Below are 19,104 nucleotides of genomic sequence, written 5' to 3'. Positions count from 1 at the left end.
TGGGTCGACTGGGCTTGTATTTACTGGAATTTAGGAGGATGAGATGGGATCTTATAGAAACATATAAAATTCTTACTGGATTAGACAGGCTAGATGCAGGAAAAATGTTCCCGATTTTGGGGGAGTCCAGAACCAGGGGTCAAAGTTTAAGAATAAGGGGTTGGCCATTTAGGACTGAGATGAGGAAAAACTTCTTCACGCAGAGAGTTGTGAATCTGTAGAATTCTCTGCTACAGAAGGCAGTGGAGGCCAATTCACCGAATGTTTTCAAGAGAGAGTTAGATTTAGCTCTTGAGGCTAAAGGAATCAAGAGATATGGGGAAAAAGCAGAAATGGGGTACTGATTTTAGATGATCAGCCATGTTGGTGTTGATTCAAAGGGCCGAATGGCCTACTCCACCTATTTTTCTATGTTTCTATGTTCTATGTTTTCCCAATTATTATTAGGCATGTTATAATCTAGGGGGTTGGCATTAGAAAATGGGAATATCTTTCTTCAGTTCGATAGAACATTAGTGAGACCGCTTAACTATTGGGAATTTCTGGTCTCCATATTTACCTTAAGGTAGGCAGAGACAATTTGAATTTTGCTACACATGTCGCTTTACCTCCCCCCTCGACTCCATTCAAGGACCAAAGCAGTCGTTCCAGGTGCGACAAAGGTTTACCTGCATCTCCTCCAACCTCATCTATTGCATCCGCTGCTCTAGATGTCAGCTGATCTACATCGGTGAGACCAAGCGTAGGCTTGGCGATCGTTTCGCCGAACACCTCCGCTCGGTCCGCATTAACCAACCTGATCATTGTGGCTCAGCACTTCAACTCTCCCTCCCATTCCGAATCCGACCTTTCTGTCCTGGGCCTCCTCCATTGCCAGAGTGAGCACCACCGGAAACTGGAGGAGCAGCACCTCATATTCCGCTTGGGTAGTCTGCATCCCGGTGGCCTGAACATTGACTTCTCCAATTTCTGGTAGCCCTTGCTGTCTCCTCCCCTTCTCAGCTCTCCTTCAGCCCTCTGGCTCCTCCTCTTCCTTTCTTCTTCCGCCCCCTCACCCTACATCAGTCTGAAGAAGGGTTTCGGCCCGAAACGTTGCCTATTTCCTTCGCTCCATAGTTGCTGCCGCACCCGCTGAGTTTCTCCAGCAATTTTGTCTATCACAGAAACAGAATTGACTTCGGAAGAAATTTGCTTACTAGAATTATGCAGATCTGGTAACATTCATAACCCCAGAGCGATATGAATGCTCAGTTGCTGATAGATTCTTGGACCATAAGGGAATTGCTAGATAAGGCAGAAAAATAGGTTCAGCCATGACCTCATTCAATCAGAGCATGCTTGAAAAATCATTTTTTACACTCCTTATCTTTCAAATCTGTATTGAATTTTGTTATTGATCCATGATTGATAAATTGTGTTTCTTCTACCCCTTCTTGTTGCCGTCTTTCTTTCTCTACGCTGTTACAATTTTCACTCCTGCATCATAGTGCTGCAAATGTTGTCATCTGAGAATTATAGAATAGTTGGAATACAGCAGGTCATTTGATTCATTATGTCCATGCTGGCTGTCTACCACAGCAAATCATTGGTTCCATCTCCGAATGCCTTTTCCATAACCATGCAAACGTTTCCTCGCCATATATTTATTTCCTTTTAAAGGCCACAATAGAACCTGCCTCCGTCACATCAGTGGGCAAAATTCCAGACTACAAACACACATTACATTTAACCACATTAAATGCCAGCTGTGTTGTGCTTGCCAATCACTTCACCCTGAAGCTTCTCTGTATCCTCCTCTCATCCACAATGCCATATGCCTTTTTTTTAATTGTCAGAGAAGAGGGATACAATATATTCAAACTCCTCATCCAAATCATTAATACAGACAGTGGACAACTGGAATACTAACACCCTCTGTCACAGTTTCCTAACCTAACAAATTTCTACATAGTTTTCTGTCCACAATACAATCTTCAAACCACATCGATATATTACTTCCAGGGTCATGCATCCTAACTTTGTTTAATATTTCTTGTATGGCTCATGCCCACTGGTTTCCCTTTGTTTTTCTAGTTACAATCTCAAAATTGTAACAGATTTATCAGATGTGATTCCCCTTTCATCAATCAATGTTAAATACCTGATCCTATTGTTTTTCTCCAAAGTAGAACTTCCATAATAATAGATTCCAGTATTTTCCCTATTTCTGATGTCATGCTAAGTGGTGGGTGGTTCCCAGTTTTGTCTCATCCTCCTTTCTTAAATGGTGGGGATTACACTCGCTACCATCTATCTGTGTGTACCTTCTATCTGTGTGAACCTTTCTAGAATCTAGAGAATTTTGAGGGCAATCAATTCATGTACCTTCTCCACGTTCAAGATGCCTTTCACCGTGTCCTGCAGATTTATCACTTCAGAACCATTCATTTCTCCAATACTTCATTTTCACTAATGCTAATTTCTTGGAGCTCGTCGTTCACTTTAGACCTCTCATCCACTATTTCTGAGAGCCTGACTTTTTGCTGGTGGCTGAGCATTTACCTGCTTCAAAATAAGATTTCTTTTTTTTTTGAGGAAGTGAAAATGCAACATGTTATTTTGTTATTTATAATCTACTTGACAAGGCATCATGAGCAAGTTTTCTAATATTCTATTGTAAGAAATGCCATGCCATAAGCTTGAGTTAGAATTTGAAGGACAGTTCCATGTCTGCCACTTGCTATAGTCATGTGTTTCCAGTTTCAGGTCTGTTGCTGTTGGGAAATATTCATCAAGGTATTTACCATTTCCTGCTGTTGGGAAAATGATTCTATGACTCATTTCTTACATTTACTAAAGGCATTGTCAGAGTCTGTGAACATAACAGTGCCAGATACTGTGCGACAATGAGGCATTGTGAGAACACATAGGATTCCTTTGTGCGCTTATTCATTTTCAAAAGATAGCTGATGCTCTACAAATTATTCAGTATGAACAATTTCCATGATACAATTATTGAATATTAGAAATGTGTTAAGATGATTCAACAGAATGGTCTAAATTTAATTGTTTCTTCTGCAGTAACATTTCTTTTTTTCTCTTTTATTTTCTCAGCTCCAATATCATGCAGGTCTAGCTTCCAGTCTGTTAAACCAACAGTCCCTGAAGCGAACGGCTATGCAGATGGGTGTATCTGCAAAACGTAGGCCAAAGGTTCAACCTACCACACTTGCTCTACCACCTCAGTAAGTACCCGTGTTGAAACTATTTGCTGCAAGATACTTTTATGACTTCATGTTGTGTGTAGAATTATTAAGTAATAAATTATAAACTCACTATTTAATTATCTAGCCATATCATTTCCATTGGCATTATCTTTGCTGTAGAAGATGGTGTTATCTTGCATGTTGCATTATATCACCATCGTGTTGTTTGGCTTTCTACAAAATGATAAATTCCTGAAAAGCTAATTTTAGGTCCAAAAACTTTGGGGAGTTTTATGGTAGATTTCCAGGAAGTTTCTATTTTTGATTTCTTACTTGAAACTCATTATACTCTCTATAGGATAGGAAGAGAAATATTGCACAGATACTTAATGCGTTAGGGTTGGGGTCATGCGAGCAAGTTATGAAGCAGGCTTTCAAAAAAGCAATTTATTGTAAATTTTGAAGTCATAATCCAGGTAGTTTCTTGAAAGAAAGGAGATAATTCTGGGTAAACACAAAATGCTGGAGTAACTCAGCGGGACAGGCAGCATCTCTGGAGAGAAGGAATGGGTGATGTTTTGGGTCAAGACACTTTTTCCGACTCTGGTCTGAAGATGGGTCTCAACCAGAAACGTCACCCATTCCTTCTCTCCAGAGCTGCTGCGTGACCTGGTGAATTACTCCAGCATTTTGCGTCTATCTCCGGTTTAAACCAGCGCCTGCAGTTCCTTCCTACATAACTGGGTAATATTGCCGTAAAACATATTTTGAAATTATTTGGTACAGGAGGTGGGAAATGAAAGGAATGCTTCAATGCTGAGTTGCCATGGTTCAGTATTAAATCATTCCCCTTTGGCAAGACATCACTCATTTCAGTACTGGTGGGGTTTCCTTTTAATCTCCGAAGCTTGAATCATTTTGCAGTACTTCTAACTAATGCTCAGTCTAAACAGTAGTATTATTTTTTTCTGTGAGGTATTCTGAAGCCATTGAGTTACAATTAGATGTATTTCTAATGGAAGTCTCAAAGGTAAGTGTAATTTGCAGCTTTTGGAATATTTTTTGTCCCAATCATTTTTTAGGTTTTGCGAGACCTCTTGGTCTAAAAGGCAAGTAGAATTTGTAGTTCTTGGAATATTTTTCTGCTCAGATCAAAACTTCCTTGTACATGGACGATGTGCTTTGCTCGGATCCATGGTTGGTGTGCAGACTGATCAGCATTTGCAACCAATTTTAGTTGGCATTGGGAGCTAGAGTCAATTGCAGGAAGTTCAAGGCCATTGTCTTTGACAACTGGCCCGACCGATCTTCCGTCCCCTTCACCATCAGGTCTGACCACCTGAAGATGCGGGTGATCTAGTTTGGGGAGGCTGAGCCATGTAATAACAATTGGCTGGATCAGTTAGCCAAAGTCATTAAAAAATTGGGTCTGTGGAAGCCGTGCATCCTCTTGAGACCTGGAAAAATGTGGTCATTAGGTGTGAGGTGCTCTCAGGACAGCTGTCTTTTCACAGGTTTGGACTGCCCTCTGCTCCTCTGCCTCGGCGATCACCCAGGCCATCTTCCAGTTCAACAGGGAATCAAAGATGGAATGGAACCAATAGGTCACGATGCACGTCAGCAGATAACGGGGGGGGGCGCAAATGCGCGCCCTAATTTGCCCTCATTCTGATGGCTACCTTTGTGTGTGGCTGCATCAGACTGTGCTTGCTGCCCATAACGACACATGGGCACCAAGTGTCATTACTTGCTGAAGATCTACCTATCCCCATAGTTGGGAAGAATGGGCTCAGCATCGCTGCCATGCAACGTGCTAGTCAGTTCGATATTGCTGCATCACCTGTCCATTGGGGAAATGTTCTTCCCGATTGGCACTATTTACCACAAATGCATCGGGCAGTGGTCAGTATGAAACATTGTGTAGCCACTGCAGGACAAGAACTCGATGGGTTCCCTGAGAAGACGGCTCAATTTGTCTGGTGAAATCCTCATCACCAGACAAGCACCAAGCTTTGCTGATGATGGACTGGCCCTCCCAGTCATATCCTTCCTGTAACCTCAGAACCTTACCACCGATGCTGCTACAGAGAGGAGACGGTTGGCCAATTCATCACCAAGTGTGGATTTGCGAAGACGGTCTGGAGAATGATGCAGGGTCCTTGTTGTTCACCCCAAATAGTTCTGTAACAGAGGACTCTCTGATTTCTGGGCTGTTCCCAGGGACACTTTTGGAGACGGACATTAATTGCTACTGAAAGATCATCAACTCAGTGAAAGATGCTCTTTGATCTGCCCGAGACTTGGTCTCCTCCCAGCACAGCCATATGTCCATCAGTGGATGTTGCCAACTGGCCCATTCCAGACCGCAGGAGTGCATACTGAGAGACTCACTAAAGCTGAGGCAGTCAAGGTCAGGCTTTGTGAGGGAGGACCACAGTCTAGAGTCCTACCGACCCCTCTCTAAAAAGAGAATGGATATTACCAAGGGGGCCACATGAATGGCAAGGCTCTTTTATTTAAAGATAGGTGCAAACACTACTACTTGGGTGGGGTGGGGGAACTTGTCCCAAGTAGTTGTATAACAAAGGACTGTACTTCATGGGCCATTCCTACCAACACATACTGAGGCAAACATCAACTGCTGATGGAAGATCGTCAATTTTGATTTGGAAGGATGCACTTTGGTTCTTCAAATTTGTTATTCTTCCAGTTCATGGAGATGCCCTCAACCAAATGGGTCAGGCTGGCATGTTCCTCTGGATTGGGCTACAAGCTGAGCGATGCACTGAATCATGGTTAGGCCGCTTCACACTCTGGGAATGTGAACGTGGAGGATTCTCCCGTCACTGGACACAAGGGGCAATGCCTTGTGCATGGTCCTCTCAAACAATTCACTGGTGGAATGTTTGGGGATGAGCAATTGTTGATATTTTGAGACTATTGTAAGTGAATGTAAGCATTTGTACACTGCTGTGAATTAAGGTGAGGCCAACCATGTCACGATTGGTAAACAAAATATTTTAAAATTCTCCAAAATCACTTTGTGTTCTCTTCAGTTTCTTAAGTTTCTCATCAGCCGCTTTTGTCAGTTTACCAACAGGACTACTGAAAGACACAACAACTAACTTCAAGCTAGTTATAACAACAAACTTTTGATGGATCATAGGCATATGTCAAATCAATCTATCCGTCCCGTTTCCCATTCCATTAGTGTGCATGCTCTGGGGTTCAAAGAGAGATTTCAGCAGCAAGAACTGATATATTTCAATTCACTGAATTAGACTGACTGTAAATGAGGTGCAAAATGTTCTTGAAGCCATTGAACTTCAAAATGTTTATTGATTTGGCCAATTCATGTAATGAATTCCTGAGGTCGCACATGCCAGCACCAATCATATCACTGTACAAAAGCATCCAGATTTTAAAAACAATGCGAATGCTCCAAATTGTCATCGTCATTTATATCTAAATTACTAGTTTTGTCCATCCAGTGGGAATTAAGTCAGCAGTTTCATTGCAGTTGAACTACAATTGTTAGATCACACCATCATTAAGCCACACAGAATGTTGAACAAGCTCTTGGAATTTGCAGAGGCAGTAATCTGATTATGTCTTTTAATAACATTTCAATTCCTCTCACCAAACAAATTATCATTTTTTCAAGTGTTGGACTAAAGTGCCATTTTTGCATTAATCTAAAAGTTGCATTCTTAAAACTGACATCGAATTTGTATTCATAGTATCTAAGACTCAAAGGGGCAGTGAATTGCTTAATATTTCCACTTGATGAGTTAAATTACATGGCACCTTGCATAGTCAAATTGATTAATGTCCACACATGAGAAACATAAGCCGAATGTAACACTTAAGAAATTGACTAACTTGCGAAATCTAAAGATTTTGGTTAAATTTTTGATTTGTGATTAAATTAACTATAGCAATTATACAAATGTTTTATTAATGTATACTTTGTTCCATCCACAAAATCACATATTTTTTCCCATTGCAAGAATAACTCTACATTTCATCTTATCAGATGAAGAGATGAGATAAATCCATCATGATTATTTAATCAAGATATTGATTTTCTAGCAGTCAGATGAAAAGCTCAGCTCCTGACATTTGTTTTGGAGCTTGCAGATTAACCCTGTAAATAGGATCATTTGGAATTTAATGTGCTGTAACCATGTGCCTTGAGCTTTAATGGGGCTAACATAACTACTGTTTAGTTTAGTTCCTGGACAAATTACTGCCTTATTAAATGTGGTTGGCCGGTAAAGAAACATGTTGTAGACATCACTTGCGTGGCAGCAGTGAGAATGCTGAAACCTTGTTTTGGGCTACAGAATAAGAACTATAAATGGGTGGATATGGTCAGTAGGACAGTGGGTTCAAGGGGCTTCTTAGATAGCTTATTTTGGACCACAGATTACTTCTACAGCAGTTCTGTAGCCTTATACTGGATTTTCACACATGGAGCACAATACAATTATAAATGTATATGCTGTATGACTCTAAATGAGAAGATGTGGTCTGTGTCTGCTGAAGTCAAATTGTGGCCTATTAATCTCTTACAGTAGTTAATGATGAAAATAAATCAAAAAATGAGGGGTATTATAAACACCAAAGGAAATATATCAAATACAAGACTAAGTGGGACCCGTTGGGTCCCAGCATCATACGGGAGAGCCACCAACGCCATATTCCACCTCTCCACCAATTTCAATATTGGTGGCCAATGGGGGAGGGGGGCACTTTCTGGAGCGCTAGTATGGGTGTTGTGGGCTGAAGAAACTGGTTTTCAGAGGGCTAGTATGGACATTGTGGGCCGAATAGATTCTTGGGCTGGCGGCTCAGTCACTCAAGCCTGTTGTGCTGGCAGCTCACTAACTCACGGCTGGTGGGCTGGCAGTTGATTCACGGCTATTGCTTGAAATTCCATTTCAAGCAGGGTGCAAGGCCACCAAATTCAAGTACAGTTTCTTACTACTTCAAGCAGGGTGCAAGGCCACTAAAGACAGCGAGTCGTGATCTCTCCCTCTTCCATCTTGCAGAGACTGAGCCACGCCCACACTTCTGGGTTTTATAGTACCTCCCTCCCTCCCACCAGAAGGGGCGTGAACTTCATGGCCTGATTGACAGGAGAGAGAATCTAAACATTTTTAAACACTAATTTTTCATCAATGCGAAAAATCCTCTTGTCCTGCGCAGCGGAAGAGGACTCTGAGTAAGATGGCCAAAAATCTCAGCCGTAAGTAGCAGTGTTTTTTCTAAAATCAATATACAGAACAACAGGAAGTGGTCAAGATCAGACTTTTAGTAATATAGATACCAGTTATCTTACAAAACACCCATATAATATAATAATAATAATAATAATAATACATTTTATTTATTGGGCGCCTTTCAGACATCTCAAGGACACCTTACATAGATTAACAGGAATATAAACATATAATCAGAATAAAACAAATAATAAAGACAGCACAGAAACACAAATTAAAAACAGAATTCAGTCCAAAAACAAAAAATCAAAAATACAATGTGAAGAGATTAGCGACAGCTAAAGCGCGCCAGCGTCCACTCTCCCTTCACGGCAGCCATCTTGGACAAAGACTAACAGGATTACCATACAGACAAAAAATCATCCCCCCAACAATGGATACCACTGTGGGGGAAGGCACAATGTCCAGTCCCCAACCCCAAGTTCACCCCAAAGTCAGGCCTATTGAGGCCACCGCAATTGCCTCTACGGAGGCCCGATGTTCCTGGCCGTTCTCACCGGGTGGTGTTGCCCCGGCGTCGGGAGAGTCCTCTCAGCGGCTGGGCCACCTGGAACGGCCGCTTTCTAGCTGGAGACCGCGGCTTCCGAAGCCGACAAGGCCGCGCCGGTTTGGAGCTCCCAGGCTCCCGATGTTGAAATCGGCGCCGCCCGCTCCGCTCCGCAGACCCGCAGCCCGGAGGTGTTGAACACGGCGGTCACAGCTCACCGGAGCTCCAGCGCGTCGATCCAGCGCGGCGACCCAGGCAAGGCATCGCCCGCTCCGCTCCACGATAGCGCTCCAGCGCTGTGCCGCCACCGAGGCCGAGGTGCTGCGCGGTCCCCGTCAGGAAACGGCGCTCCAAGCCCGCTGGTAGGCCACGAGGACGGGTCGACGGGCAGTCCGGAGAAAAAGCTGCCTCACCGACCAGGTAGGGACCTAGAAGTAAAATTGACCCCTACCCCCCACATTAAAAAGTCCATATCTCCAAACATCACTAAACAGGACACACTAAAAACTTAAAAAAAAAACGAATTAAAACGGACGGCTGCTGGCTAGCAGCCGTTCCCCAAGATGGCTCCTCCCTTGATAACAGTCACTCCTACTACACTCCCAGGACTAAAAATATTAAAATGAACTTCCAATGAACAAGTAAAATTATTTGAAAACACCAAACAACTGCCATCCCTGGCTCTTTAGCAATGGGATTTTATTAACTGATGGGCTGTAAAACTTTCTCCACAATACTACTCTTTTTCCGAAACAGAATACATTTATTATGTGCAAGAATGAAGAGTTATTTAGCAAAAAAAAGGCACAAAGTGCTGGAGTATCTCAGATGGTCAGGCAGCATCCCTGGAGAACATGGATATATATGGCTAACCTGCTGAGTGACTCCAGTACTTTGTGTCTTTTTTCCCCATAAACCAGCATCTGCAGTTCCCTGTTTCTACACAACGAGCTATAAATAAAACAACTTTTATTTATACCACAATTTTTATAATGCTTCACAAGAATTTAGTTTGAGATGTATTGGGAGATATTGGGACAAGTGACTAATATTTTGATTAAAGAGGAGACTACTGTGGAGCAGTTTGAAGGAACAGGGAAGAAAAGGGAACTATTTGGCCTTTTAGGTGTGTGAAGGTATAAAGTACTCGAACGGTTGATTAAGTTACTTAAATGTATTGTATTGCTACACAGCACCTGATCAATCATGGTTAAAATACTAACCTTGGTTTTAACTGGTCCTATAAATGTTCAATATATTGTAAAGTGGCAAAAAATATACATCTCCTTTGGCTAAACATAAAAGTGCTGGAGCAATTCAACTGGTCAGGCACTATCTGTGAAGGGAATGCATGTGCGATGTTTCGTGTGGGGCCCTTCTTCAGCCTGATTGTAGTAGGGAAAAAGGCTGGAAATGGAAAGTGGAGACAGGACAAAGCCTTTGAGCAAAAATATAAGTAATAACGTCCAACAAAGGATAAAGTTGGTCGCCACTCAGATGGGTAGCTTGACTTGCAATGTGCTAACCTCAAATATTCTCCGCTGCTGCATCTGGTGTTTGAAATCTAGTTATAAAATGTTCATGAAACATCCAATGACTGTTTATGCAAAGGACTCCTTGATGCTGTCAATCTGTGGTGCATTTATTTCTTGTGCAGTTTCACTTCCCCTTCAGGGTAGTCAATTAACATTGCAGCTGTTTAACTTTATTTGAACAAACAAGTTGAATTCAATAGAAATGTCAGCATTTATCGTAAAGGGATTCCAAGCCAAATGTGTCACGTGAAAGTTTACCAAAGATTTCAAATTGGATAAAAGCAATTGCACAAATTGGTGTGAGGAAACAGTAATACTTTGTTTCACCGAAGTTTAATTTCACCCATAATCTTTCCCTCCCTTTAGTCCTTTTGTCATTGCTTTCTGTACCTCAGCGATTGATGTGTGATGTGTCTAAAGCGATAGATTCAGTTGTTCACATAGTCACTTCCTTTCAATATCACAAGGCTTTGATATCCTCGTTTTATAAATTTACCTAGATATGAGTCACAGCCTTTAAACCCGTAATCTTTAAATAAATGATGCTTGTTTTCCACCAATCTTTGATTTTGTAGAATTCTTGTTCTGTTATTCCATAATTTTGCTTTATCCCCTTCTTCATTGATTATGTAATTATTATCCATTGCCATATAAGATATAAGATAAAACATATAAGATTATTAAGGGATTGGACACGCTAGAGGCAGGAAACATGTTCCCAATGTTGGGGGAGTTCAGAACCAGGGGCCACAGTTTAAGAATAAGGGGTAGGCCATTTCGAACGGAGATGAGGAAAACATTGTTCACCCAGAGAGTTGTGAATCTGTGGAATTCTCCGCCTCCACCGATTCTCTGGATGCTTTCAAGAGAGAGCTAGATAGAGCTCTTAAAGATAACGGAGTCAAGGGATATGGGGAGGAGGCAGGAACGGGGTACTGATTGTAGATGATCAGCCATGATCACAGTGAATGGCTCGAAGGGCTGAATGGCCTACTCTGCACCTATTGTCTATTGCCTACTGATTATGCAAGTTACTTTTTAATGGAGATGTAAACTAGACTGCAATTTGCAGAATAAATTGCATTGATTTCTAAATTAGTTAGTGTCGGCGTTAGAAACAATAAAGAACTACAATGAGCTAATACAGGAGCTATTATATTTTCTTTCTCTGAGACAGGATTGATAGTGAACTGCAATGACATACAGTGTTAACCAGAGATGGTTTTGTACTTTATAACTCATGTTTTAATTAAAAGTGGCTTTCCTATCTGAAAATAAAAACAGAAGAATATAACAAAAATATGTTGGGGCAGACATTTGCCCCTCTCTCCTGCTCTGCTGATCACTAACATCCGATTCATATTGTATCTCAGTGCCACTTCCTGCAATTACACAATCACTTGAATATCTTTTAATACCCCAAAATGTATCAACCTTTGATTGATTATACTCAGCAACTAAGACTTTACACCTCCCTTGTGTAGAGAATTTCAAAAATTAATTACCCTCCAAAGAGGTTTATCTTATTTCAGCCCTGATTGGCCAAAACCTGACAGTGAGACCATTAAATGGCTTGATCGATTGACCAAGAGATTCACGAGAATCATCATACTTGCCTCTTGACTGTCAAGCCTACAAGATTTCTGGAAACAAGGAACTGCCGTTTCTCTATGTTTCAATCAGATATACTCTCATATCAGCTCAGTGGTCTCGACCTCTTCTTGAATGACAATACCAGAATTAATCAGGTGAACCTTTGCTGAATTAAAAACTTTGGGATATATGCTTAATTCCTAATTTTGAATCTTGATTGTTTATTACCTGCATCTTTGAACTCAAATGGTGTCAATATGCACTCATCTCCAGTAATGTTAGTATTTGTCATGAATTTGACAGTACATTCCTTTCAGTACTTCCACCTTCAACAACTATTAACAATACAATTTTTATTATCACACCACTTCCACTCCACTCTAGTTGATGGGTCTGCATGCCACAAAAGCAACTATGTATGCATGGTATGTGGCCAGGAAATGGGCCAGGTCTATCTGCACTTTTTCTGTAGCTGTAACACTATATTCTGCATTCTGTTTCTTTTTGCACTACTTCTGTATGATTGATTGTAATTACATATGGATGATTTACCTGGATAGCATGCAAAACAAAGTTTTTCACCATATCTCGGTACACGTGAGTATAATATACCAATACCAAAGTCATTTGAATTGCAAGTAATTCAAAACATTTTAGAGGTTTTTACAATGCAGAATGGATCTTCTAGACTAATAAATAAAGAATAGTCTGTGGTAAAAGCAAGGTAGTGTATGTTATACATTTATTCACCAGAACAGTTAGCTTAAATATTACCTGCAAATAAAGTGATGATAAAATGTATTAGTAGTGACAAGCGACACAATGTGTACAAGCACTACATATTCTTACATTTCCTGGAATGCTCATGTGAAGGACTGTGACTTCAAAACTATTCCTTGAAGGGTTGTTATTTTCATATAACCCACTTTGGTGATTTTTATACATTAAAAAAAAAACTGGCTGTTAAATAACAGCAGGATTTTATCTTTCCTCTTAAGATATCCTGTGCAAACTAAGATTAAGTTATTGAAACCAATGAAGAGTATGAACAGTTACTGGAAATGCTCCCAGTGCTTCTGCATCCATACCAACGACCCCACACATATAGCATAAAGCAGCTGAGGCCAAATGAACAATTCCACTGTTATCCAAGTTAAAATTGAATCAAGGACCGAGTTTGAGATAATTCTTTCTGGTACATTCAGAATGAGATGCTGATAAGACAGAACACTTCAGACCAAGGTAGTGATGAATTGGCTGCAAATAACTCTTTCATTGGACAAGCTGAGATTGGTATAGACTGAAGATCAAATCTGGAACCTTTTTGTTTTGTTACCCTTCAGCTATCTGATGAAAAAGCTCTTTTCAACTTATGGGAACTGAAGATTTCAATTGTTATTTTGCAGTTATTGGGAACAGTTAGAGCAACTGGAATAAAATTAAAGGAAACAGGGGTCCCTTGAATAAAGTATTTAAATTCAGATTTCAAATGAATTTAAAATTTGATTTTACCCAAGGTTGTTATCTCACCAGCTTTTTCATGTATCCCTACAAAATATTTTCATATTTTATGATGGTATAGAGACATTAAACAAATCACCTATACCTATTGGTATACCTATCAAAATACCTATGATTTATCTGCCGTCTTAAACGTCTTCTATGCATTTCTTTAAGCATCTGATGTTAAGGTATTGTATCCAATTAACCATAACTAACATGCAGCAGTGTTGAATTTAGATTTGATTTGTTACTAAAATTGTTATATATATCATATATATATATATATAAAGAGACTATGTGACTGCATTATGTATTAAGATTCTTGCATGTTTGATATTGTGTGGCTTGGACTAATGCAATGGTAACTTGCATGTAAAAAATGGGATGGTACATCTGATATTACAATGCATTGCTATTTGCTGACAGCTATTTGCAGAGGAGTGTAGCTCAATAGATTGAACTTTGCAGGGAATTCTTTAAATTTCACCCCTAATTTATGGCACTAATGAATATCACCCCCATATTACATTTTGTGCATTTTTCTTCTGCTAGTATTATTTCACATTATATAATAATTTCATCATGGCATTTACAGACCTGAAGACGAGTAAATTAAAGTATTACCCTGCTATCTTTCAGTGCAAAGTGTACTTTGAACATTTAATCAGCTCCAATAGCTGTAGCATTGAAAAAGTGCATTACTATTTGCTCACAGCTATTTGCAGTGGAGTGTAGCCCAATAGATTTAACTTTGCAGGGAAATCCTTGAATTTCACCCCTAATTTATGTCACAATACTGAATATCACATTCGTGGCACGCAGACCCATCAACTAGAGCCTTGAAAAATGAATATTTTAATCTGATAAACAACAATTCAAAGTTGTACTTAATGTTCGAGGTAAAGGTTGAAGCATCAATATTAGTAAAATGGTAACTGCATTTTAGATGTACAGTTCAACCAAACAATGTTATTTGGAATGGGTTAATGGAGGCTATCTAGTGTTTGTCATGTTGACATCTGAAATATAATCGTTCTTGAGAATATTTGCCTTTCATAAATAGCTTTTCTTAGAGAGGTTTATGCCATCTCCATTGATATTAAAGTCAGCAGCTGGTGTGATTGATACAAGATCACATTTCAATATTGATGCTCATTCATCTGTAAGAGGCTGAATTTTTGTGGCCACTGTTTAAATGGCAACAGCACGAGTACTTGTGAAAAAGGCATAATAAACCATAAAATCATGATTGCAGTAAGAATCGTGCTGGAAGTAAGAACAAGACAAAAGCAAAGGAAGTTGGGATTTTTATGAGTGATATTCGTTTATCTTGTTTACATTAAGTAGCCATATGTTTCAGACCAAGTCAGATCCATCTTGATGTGGGAGACGTTTACCTTTTTTGATTTTGTGAGCCATTTTGTGAGAAGCCTTTTGCAGTAAATACATTATTTTTTACTGTTAGAGTTATATCAATTACAACAAAGAAGGGTTTATATTGCTAAAGTCTTAACCTGGTTAAAAACAGGCCGTTCTCATTGTGCTGGAACAACGAACGCATCTGGTCAGGCGGCATCTGTGGAGGGAACAAACAGGCAATGATTCTGCACCCTTCTTTAGACTGATCATAATGTGGAGGGTGAGGGGGAAGAAAACTGGAGAAGAGAGGTGGTACAGGATAAAGCCTGGCAACTGATAGGTGGCCGTACGTGAGGGGGGTGATTGCCAGAGTGACAAAGATTAGATGTGAAAAGGAGACAAAGGGATGTCAGATTTTTTGCCAAGAAAGGTAAGGCTTGGGTGGCTTTCAACTCAACAGTATAACACTGAATTCTCCAACTTCAAATAATACATTTATTATTCCTTGTGTCTCTAAAAAAGCAAGTTGTGATAAGTTACCTGCATGCAACCTCAGTGCTCTTAATACTGGATGACTTTACTACGGTTTTCAGATTTTGTTATTTCCCGTATAATATTCCTCAACAGTTGTTGAAAATATACTTTAAAGATGTAGGATTTTAAAATGTAACTGGGGCATTTTTGATTTTCTTTATTTTTTATTGAAATTCTGACGAATCCCATGTTAATCCAATCCCAGTACACCAAGGTCTCTCAATGCTGGATTATGAATATATGAAAGCTGAATAATTAGAAAAGGGATGTAGCAGAGTATTAATATTTGAATCTTTTTGCAGTGCTATGTTATAAACATAAAGAACACAGTTTGTGCACACTGCTGGCTATGTCAGTCTACCAGGCATTTGCAGTTTCCTAAATACTTAAGGCTTATGACAGTATTTATCAAATTTATTGTATGTTGGTTCATGGCTTAATATTGTAAGACCTGTCAATGCAGCTGAAGTAAAAGTTTTGTTGAAATGTGTTTTGATCTGTGTATTGCATTTATCTACGAAAATAGAATGAGACTGGTCAGAATGTTTGCAATTGGAAAATTGGACGTAGAGGAAGGTTCACAATTCAACCTATCAGCCCTCGAGAAACAAGCCTAAAGTTCTTCTTAGGCTCGTGGGCACCTAAGTTAGTTAAGGTTTTGAGTTTAAACCAAGAATTATAAATAGACAGCTGATATCTCAGGTCAGGTTATTTAAATTCATCAACGTGGACCAAAGTTGAAAATCTGACTACCTGTTTGATTGTTGCTCAACATAGCAAGTTTCTGATGCCATTTTTAACTTACTGGAGGAGCTTGAAAGACAAAACAAATTGATAAACTAGGTGACAGAGCTTGGGCACATTTTTGGGCTATTTTTATTCGCCTAGCAGATCGATTGGTCACCAAAGAAATTCCTCTACTTAAGGATAGGTTGCATTCCTTAGTAATGTTTTATTATGCAAGAATCTGTAAATCATAACAATATTATCCCCTTTGTTTCAATGTTAACATTTCTGGTTGAAGCACAATAATCTTGGTCAAATATCTTATTTATAAAAGAATGCAGGTGAAATAATGAATTATTTTATTAACAATTATAGTTATGCTAAATTAGATTACACTAGAAATGCACAACAGAAGCAAAGTAGAGACCGCAGCCCCATTATTAGACATGATTCGCTTCCAGACCTTGTCGGTCTTGTTAAAGGGAAAATAGATATATAAATCGATATGTACCCTAAAGAATAATACTGTTATAGTGAACATCAAACTTTCAGAAGTGGAGAAATATCTTATTATTTCAAACTATGTTATTTAAGTTCAGATAGATGAAAAGCGTATAGGTATAGACAAAGATTTAATATCCATTGTGTAATTAATGTAAAGATAATGACAGGCCTTGATCTTGGATTAGAAGAAACATTTAGTGGGAAATAATTTTGTTTTCCAACTTTTTACTTGGATCAACAAAGGCTGTTGATTTTTAGGCTGTTAGGCATTTGTTTTCCCTGCTATTGTTTTTCATGAACACAATTGACATGGACAAAAGATGCATAACAATCTGGGCCTCTGAATAATTAACAACTTTTCATTTCAGTCATAGATGTTGTGACCCATATGAAAGATGAAAAAAAAGCCTCAATGTGATCTAAACACACAGTGTAATGAAGTTGGGTGTGTTCCGTTGAACTCATAAGTCCTGTACCTGGATTAGAGGATCCTGATACTGTAAAGATGACTTGAAATCAAAGCACATTAGTAGACTTGCCAGATATGACCATCTTTGTAGATGTATAGTCTCTTGAAGTACTTTGACCACCAGTCAAATACCTTTCACTGCCAAATATCCTTCTAATGGATTGCTGCACAACCCATCAATTTGGCTGTCTCCAAATGGGAGAGTCTGCTATCATGGATTTTCTTCCATGGACTGAAAAGAGGTTAAAAGTACTACATACTTCACTTTTACTTTGATCTGAAGACTAAAATTATAGTTTACAAGCTTGGCACGGGACAGGTTTCTTATCCTGAAGTATTTTTATCCCATTGCTTTATAATAGAATATTGGAAATCTTCATTATATAACATAAAAAAATAAATACCACAATTGTTTTAACCAATTATTTGTCACAGAGTTACAGAAATGATGGTACAAAAGGATACTATTTAATTGTGTGGTGATAGTTACTCTGTAAATTGAGCTTTCCCAATTTTTCCTTTTTCCCCATATCATTTTTCCTACAGAGCCATGACATTTTGATCATGATGTGACTTACACTGCCCTAAGAAGTTCCCAAGACATCCTAGTGATCTGTGAGGCTTGGGGTTGCCCCTCTTCAGTGTCGGGCTACCAGGGATCAGTTTGAGAGTGTTTCTGCCTGTTTGCCCGGTGACATTGGCTGCAGGATGCCAACCACTCTGGAGAAACCTCATAGACAGCAAGGCAGAAAGTAAATAGCATCATTATGAATTGACTTTTAAACATTTAACTAAGTATGAATTAAATGTTAGAACATATAAATGAGGTTTACTAGAAACTAAAGCAACATTTAACTGTAGTAGAATCTAAACTTTAAAAAAAAGTTTTATTATTCTAAATCCCATGGAGTTTTGAAATATTTGCTTAAGGAATGACAGTCAACCAGATTTAGTTTAGACACAAGAAACTGCAGATTCTGGTGTACAATAAATAAATAAATAAGTGTTGGAGTAACTCAGCGTCTCTGGTTTATTGGGACCCACAGACTGTTTTGATAAAGACTCTTATGGTTGGCTGACCCAAAAGATAAAGAAGCATGGGATCCACTGGAACTAGGATATAAAACTGGCTTGAACAAAGAAGACAGAGGATTGTGGTGGAAGGGTTTTATTCTGGCTGGAGGTATGTAACCATTGAGTTTCACAGGGGATCTGTGCTAGTACGTGCGTGTGCAGGTGTGTGTGTATAATGGAAGGAAAGCTGTAGCTCTTTGATTTTCAAAATAATTTTTTTGAGAAATTATTTGTATTTTTGAAATTTGTAGTATTGAAACATTTCTGTATTTTTGACCAATTGTTCATATTATGGGGCAATTATTTAATAAGTAATCTATTAAATTGATGAGGGCAGAACTGTAGATGTTGTATGTCGTAGTTGGCAAGAACAAGAAGGCAGATTATTATCTGAATGGTATCAGAATAGGAAAAGGGGATGTGCAACGAGACCTGGGTGTCCTTGTACATCAGTTACTGAAAGTAAGCATGCAGGTACAGCAGGCAGTGAAGAAAGCAAATGGCATGTTGGCCTTCATTGCGAGAGGATTTTAGTATAGGAGCAAAGAGGTCCTACTGCAATTGTACAGGCCCCTGGTGAGACCACACCTGGAGTATTGTATGCAGTTTTGTACTCCTAATTTGAGGAAGGACATTCTTGCTATTGAGGGAGTGCAGCGTAGGTTCACCAGGTTAATTCCCGGGATGGCAGGACTGACATAAGATGAACGAATGGGTCGCCTGGGCTTATATTCACTGGAATTTAGAAGGATGAGAGGATATGTATAAAAACATATAAAATTCTCAAGGGATTAGACAGGCTAGATACAGGAAAAATGTTCCTGAATTTGGGGGTCCAGAACCACGGTTT

The 19,104-nt window shown here is 39.3% G+C and overlaps 1 protein-coding gene across 1 annotated transcript in view; it reads left to right on the top strand.

Annotated features, from left to right (window-relative positions):
- med27 (mediator complex subunit 27) overlaps window positions 1-19,104 on the top strand; it is a 211,603-nt gene that overhangs the window by 74,725 nt on the left and 117,774 nt on the right. The window contains exon 3 of the mRNA XM_033049112.1: window positions 3,094-3,224. Coding sequence (XP_032905003.1) covers window positions 3,094-3,224 — 131 coding nt within the window. The remainder of the gene's footprint in view (window positions 1-3,093; window positions 3,225-19,104) is intronic.

The sequence above is a fragment of the Amblyraja radiata genome, chromosome 32 (genome assembly GCF_010909765.2).
Source record: "Amblyraja radiata isolate CabotCenter1 chromosome 32, sAmbRad1.1.pri, whole genome shotgun sequence".
NCBI classification, from domain to species: domain Eukaryota; kingdom Metazoa; phylum Chordata; class Chondrichthyes; order Rajiformes; family Rajidae; genus Amblyraja; species Amblyraja radiata.
Note: the sequence above shows the minus strand (reverse complement) of the source record. Positions and strands in the feature narration are given on the sequence as shown.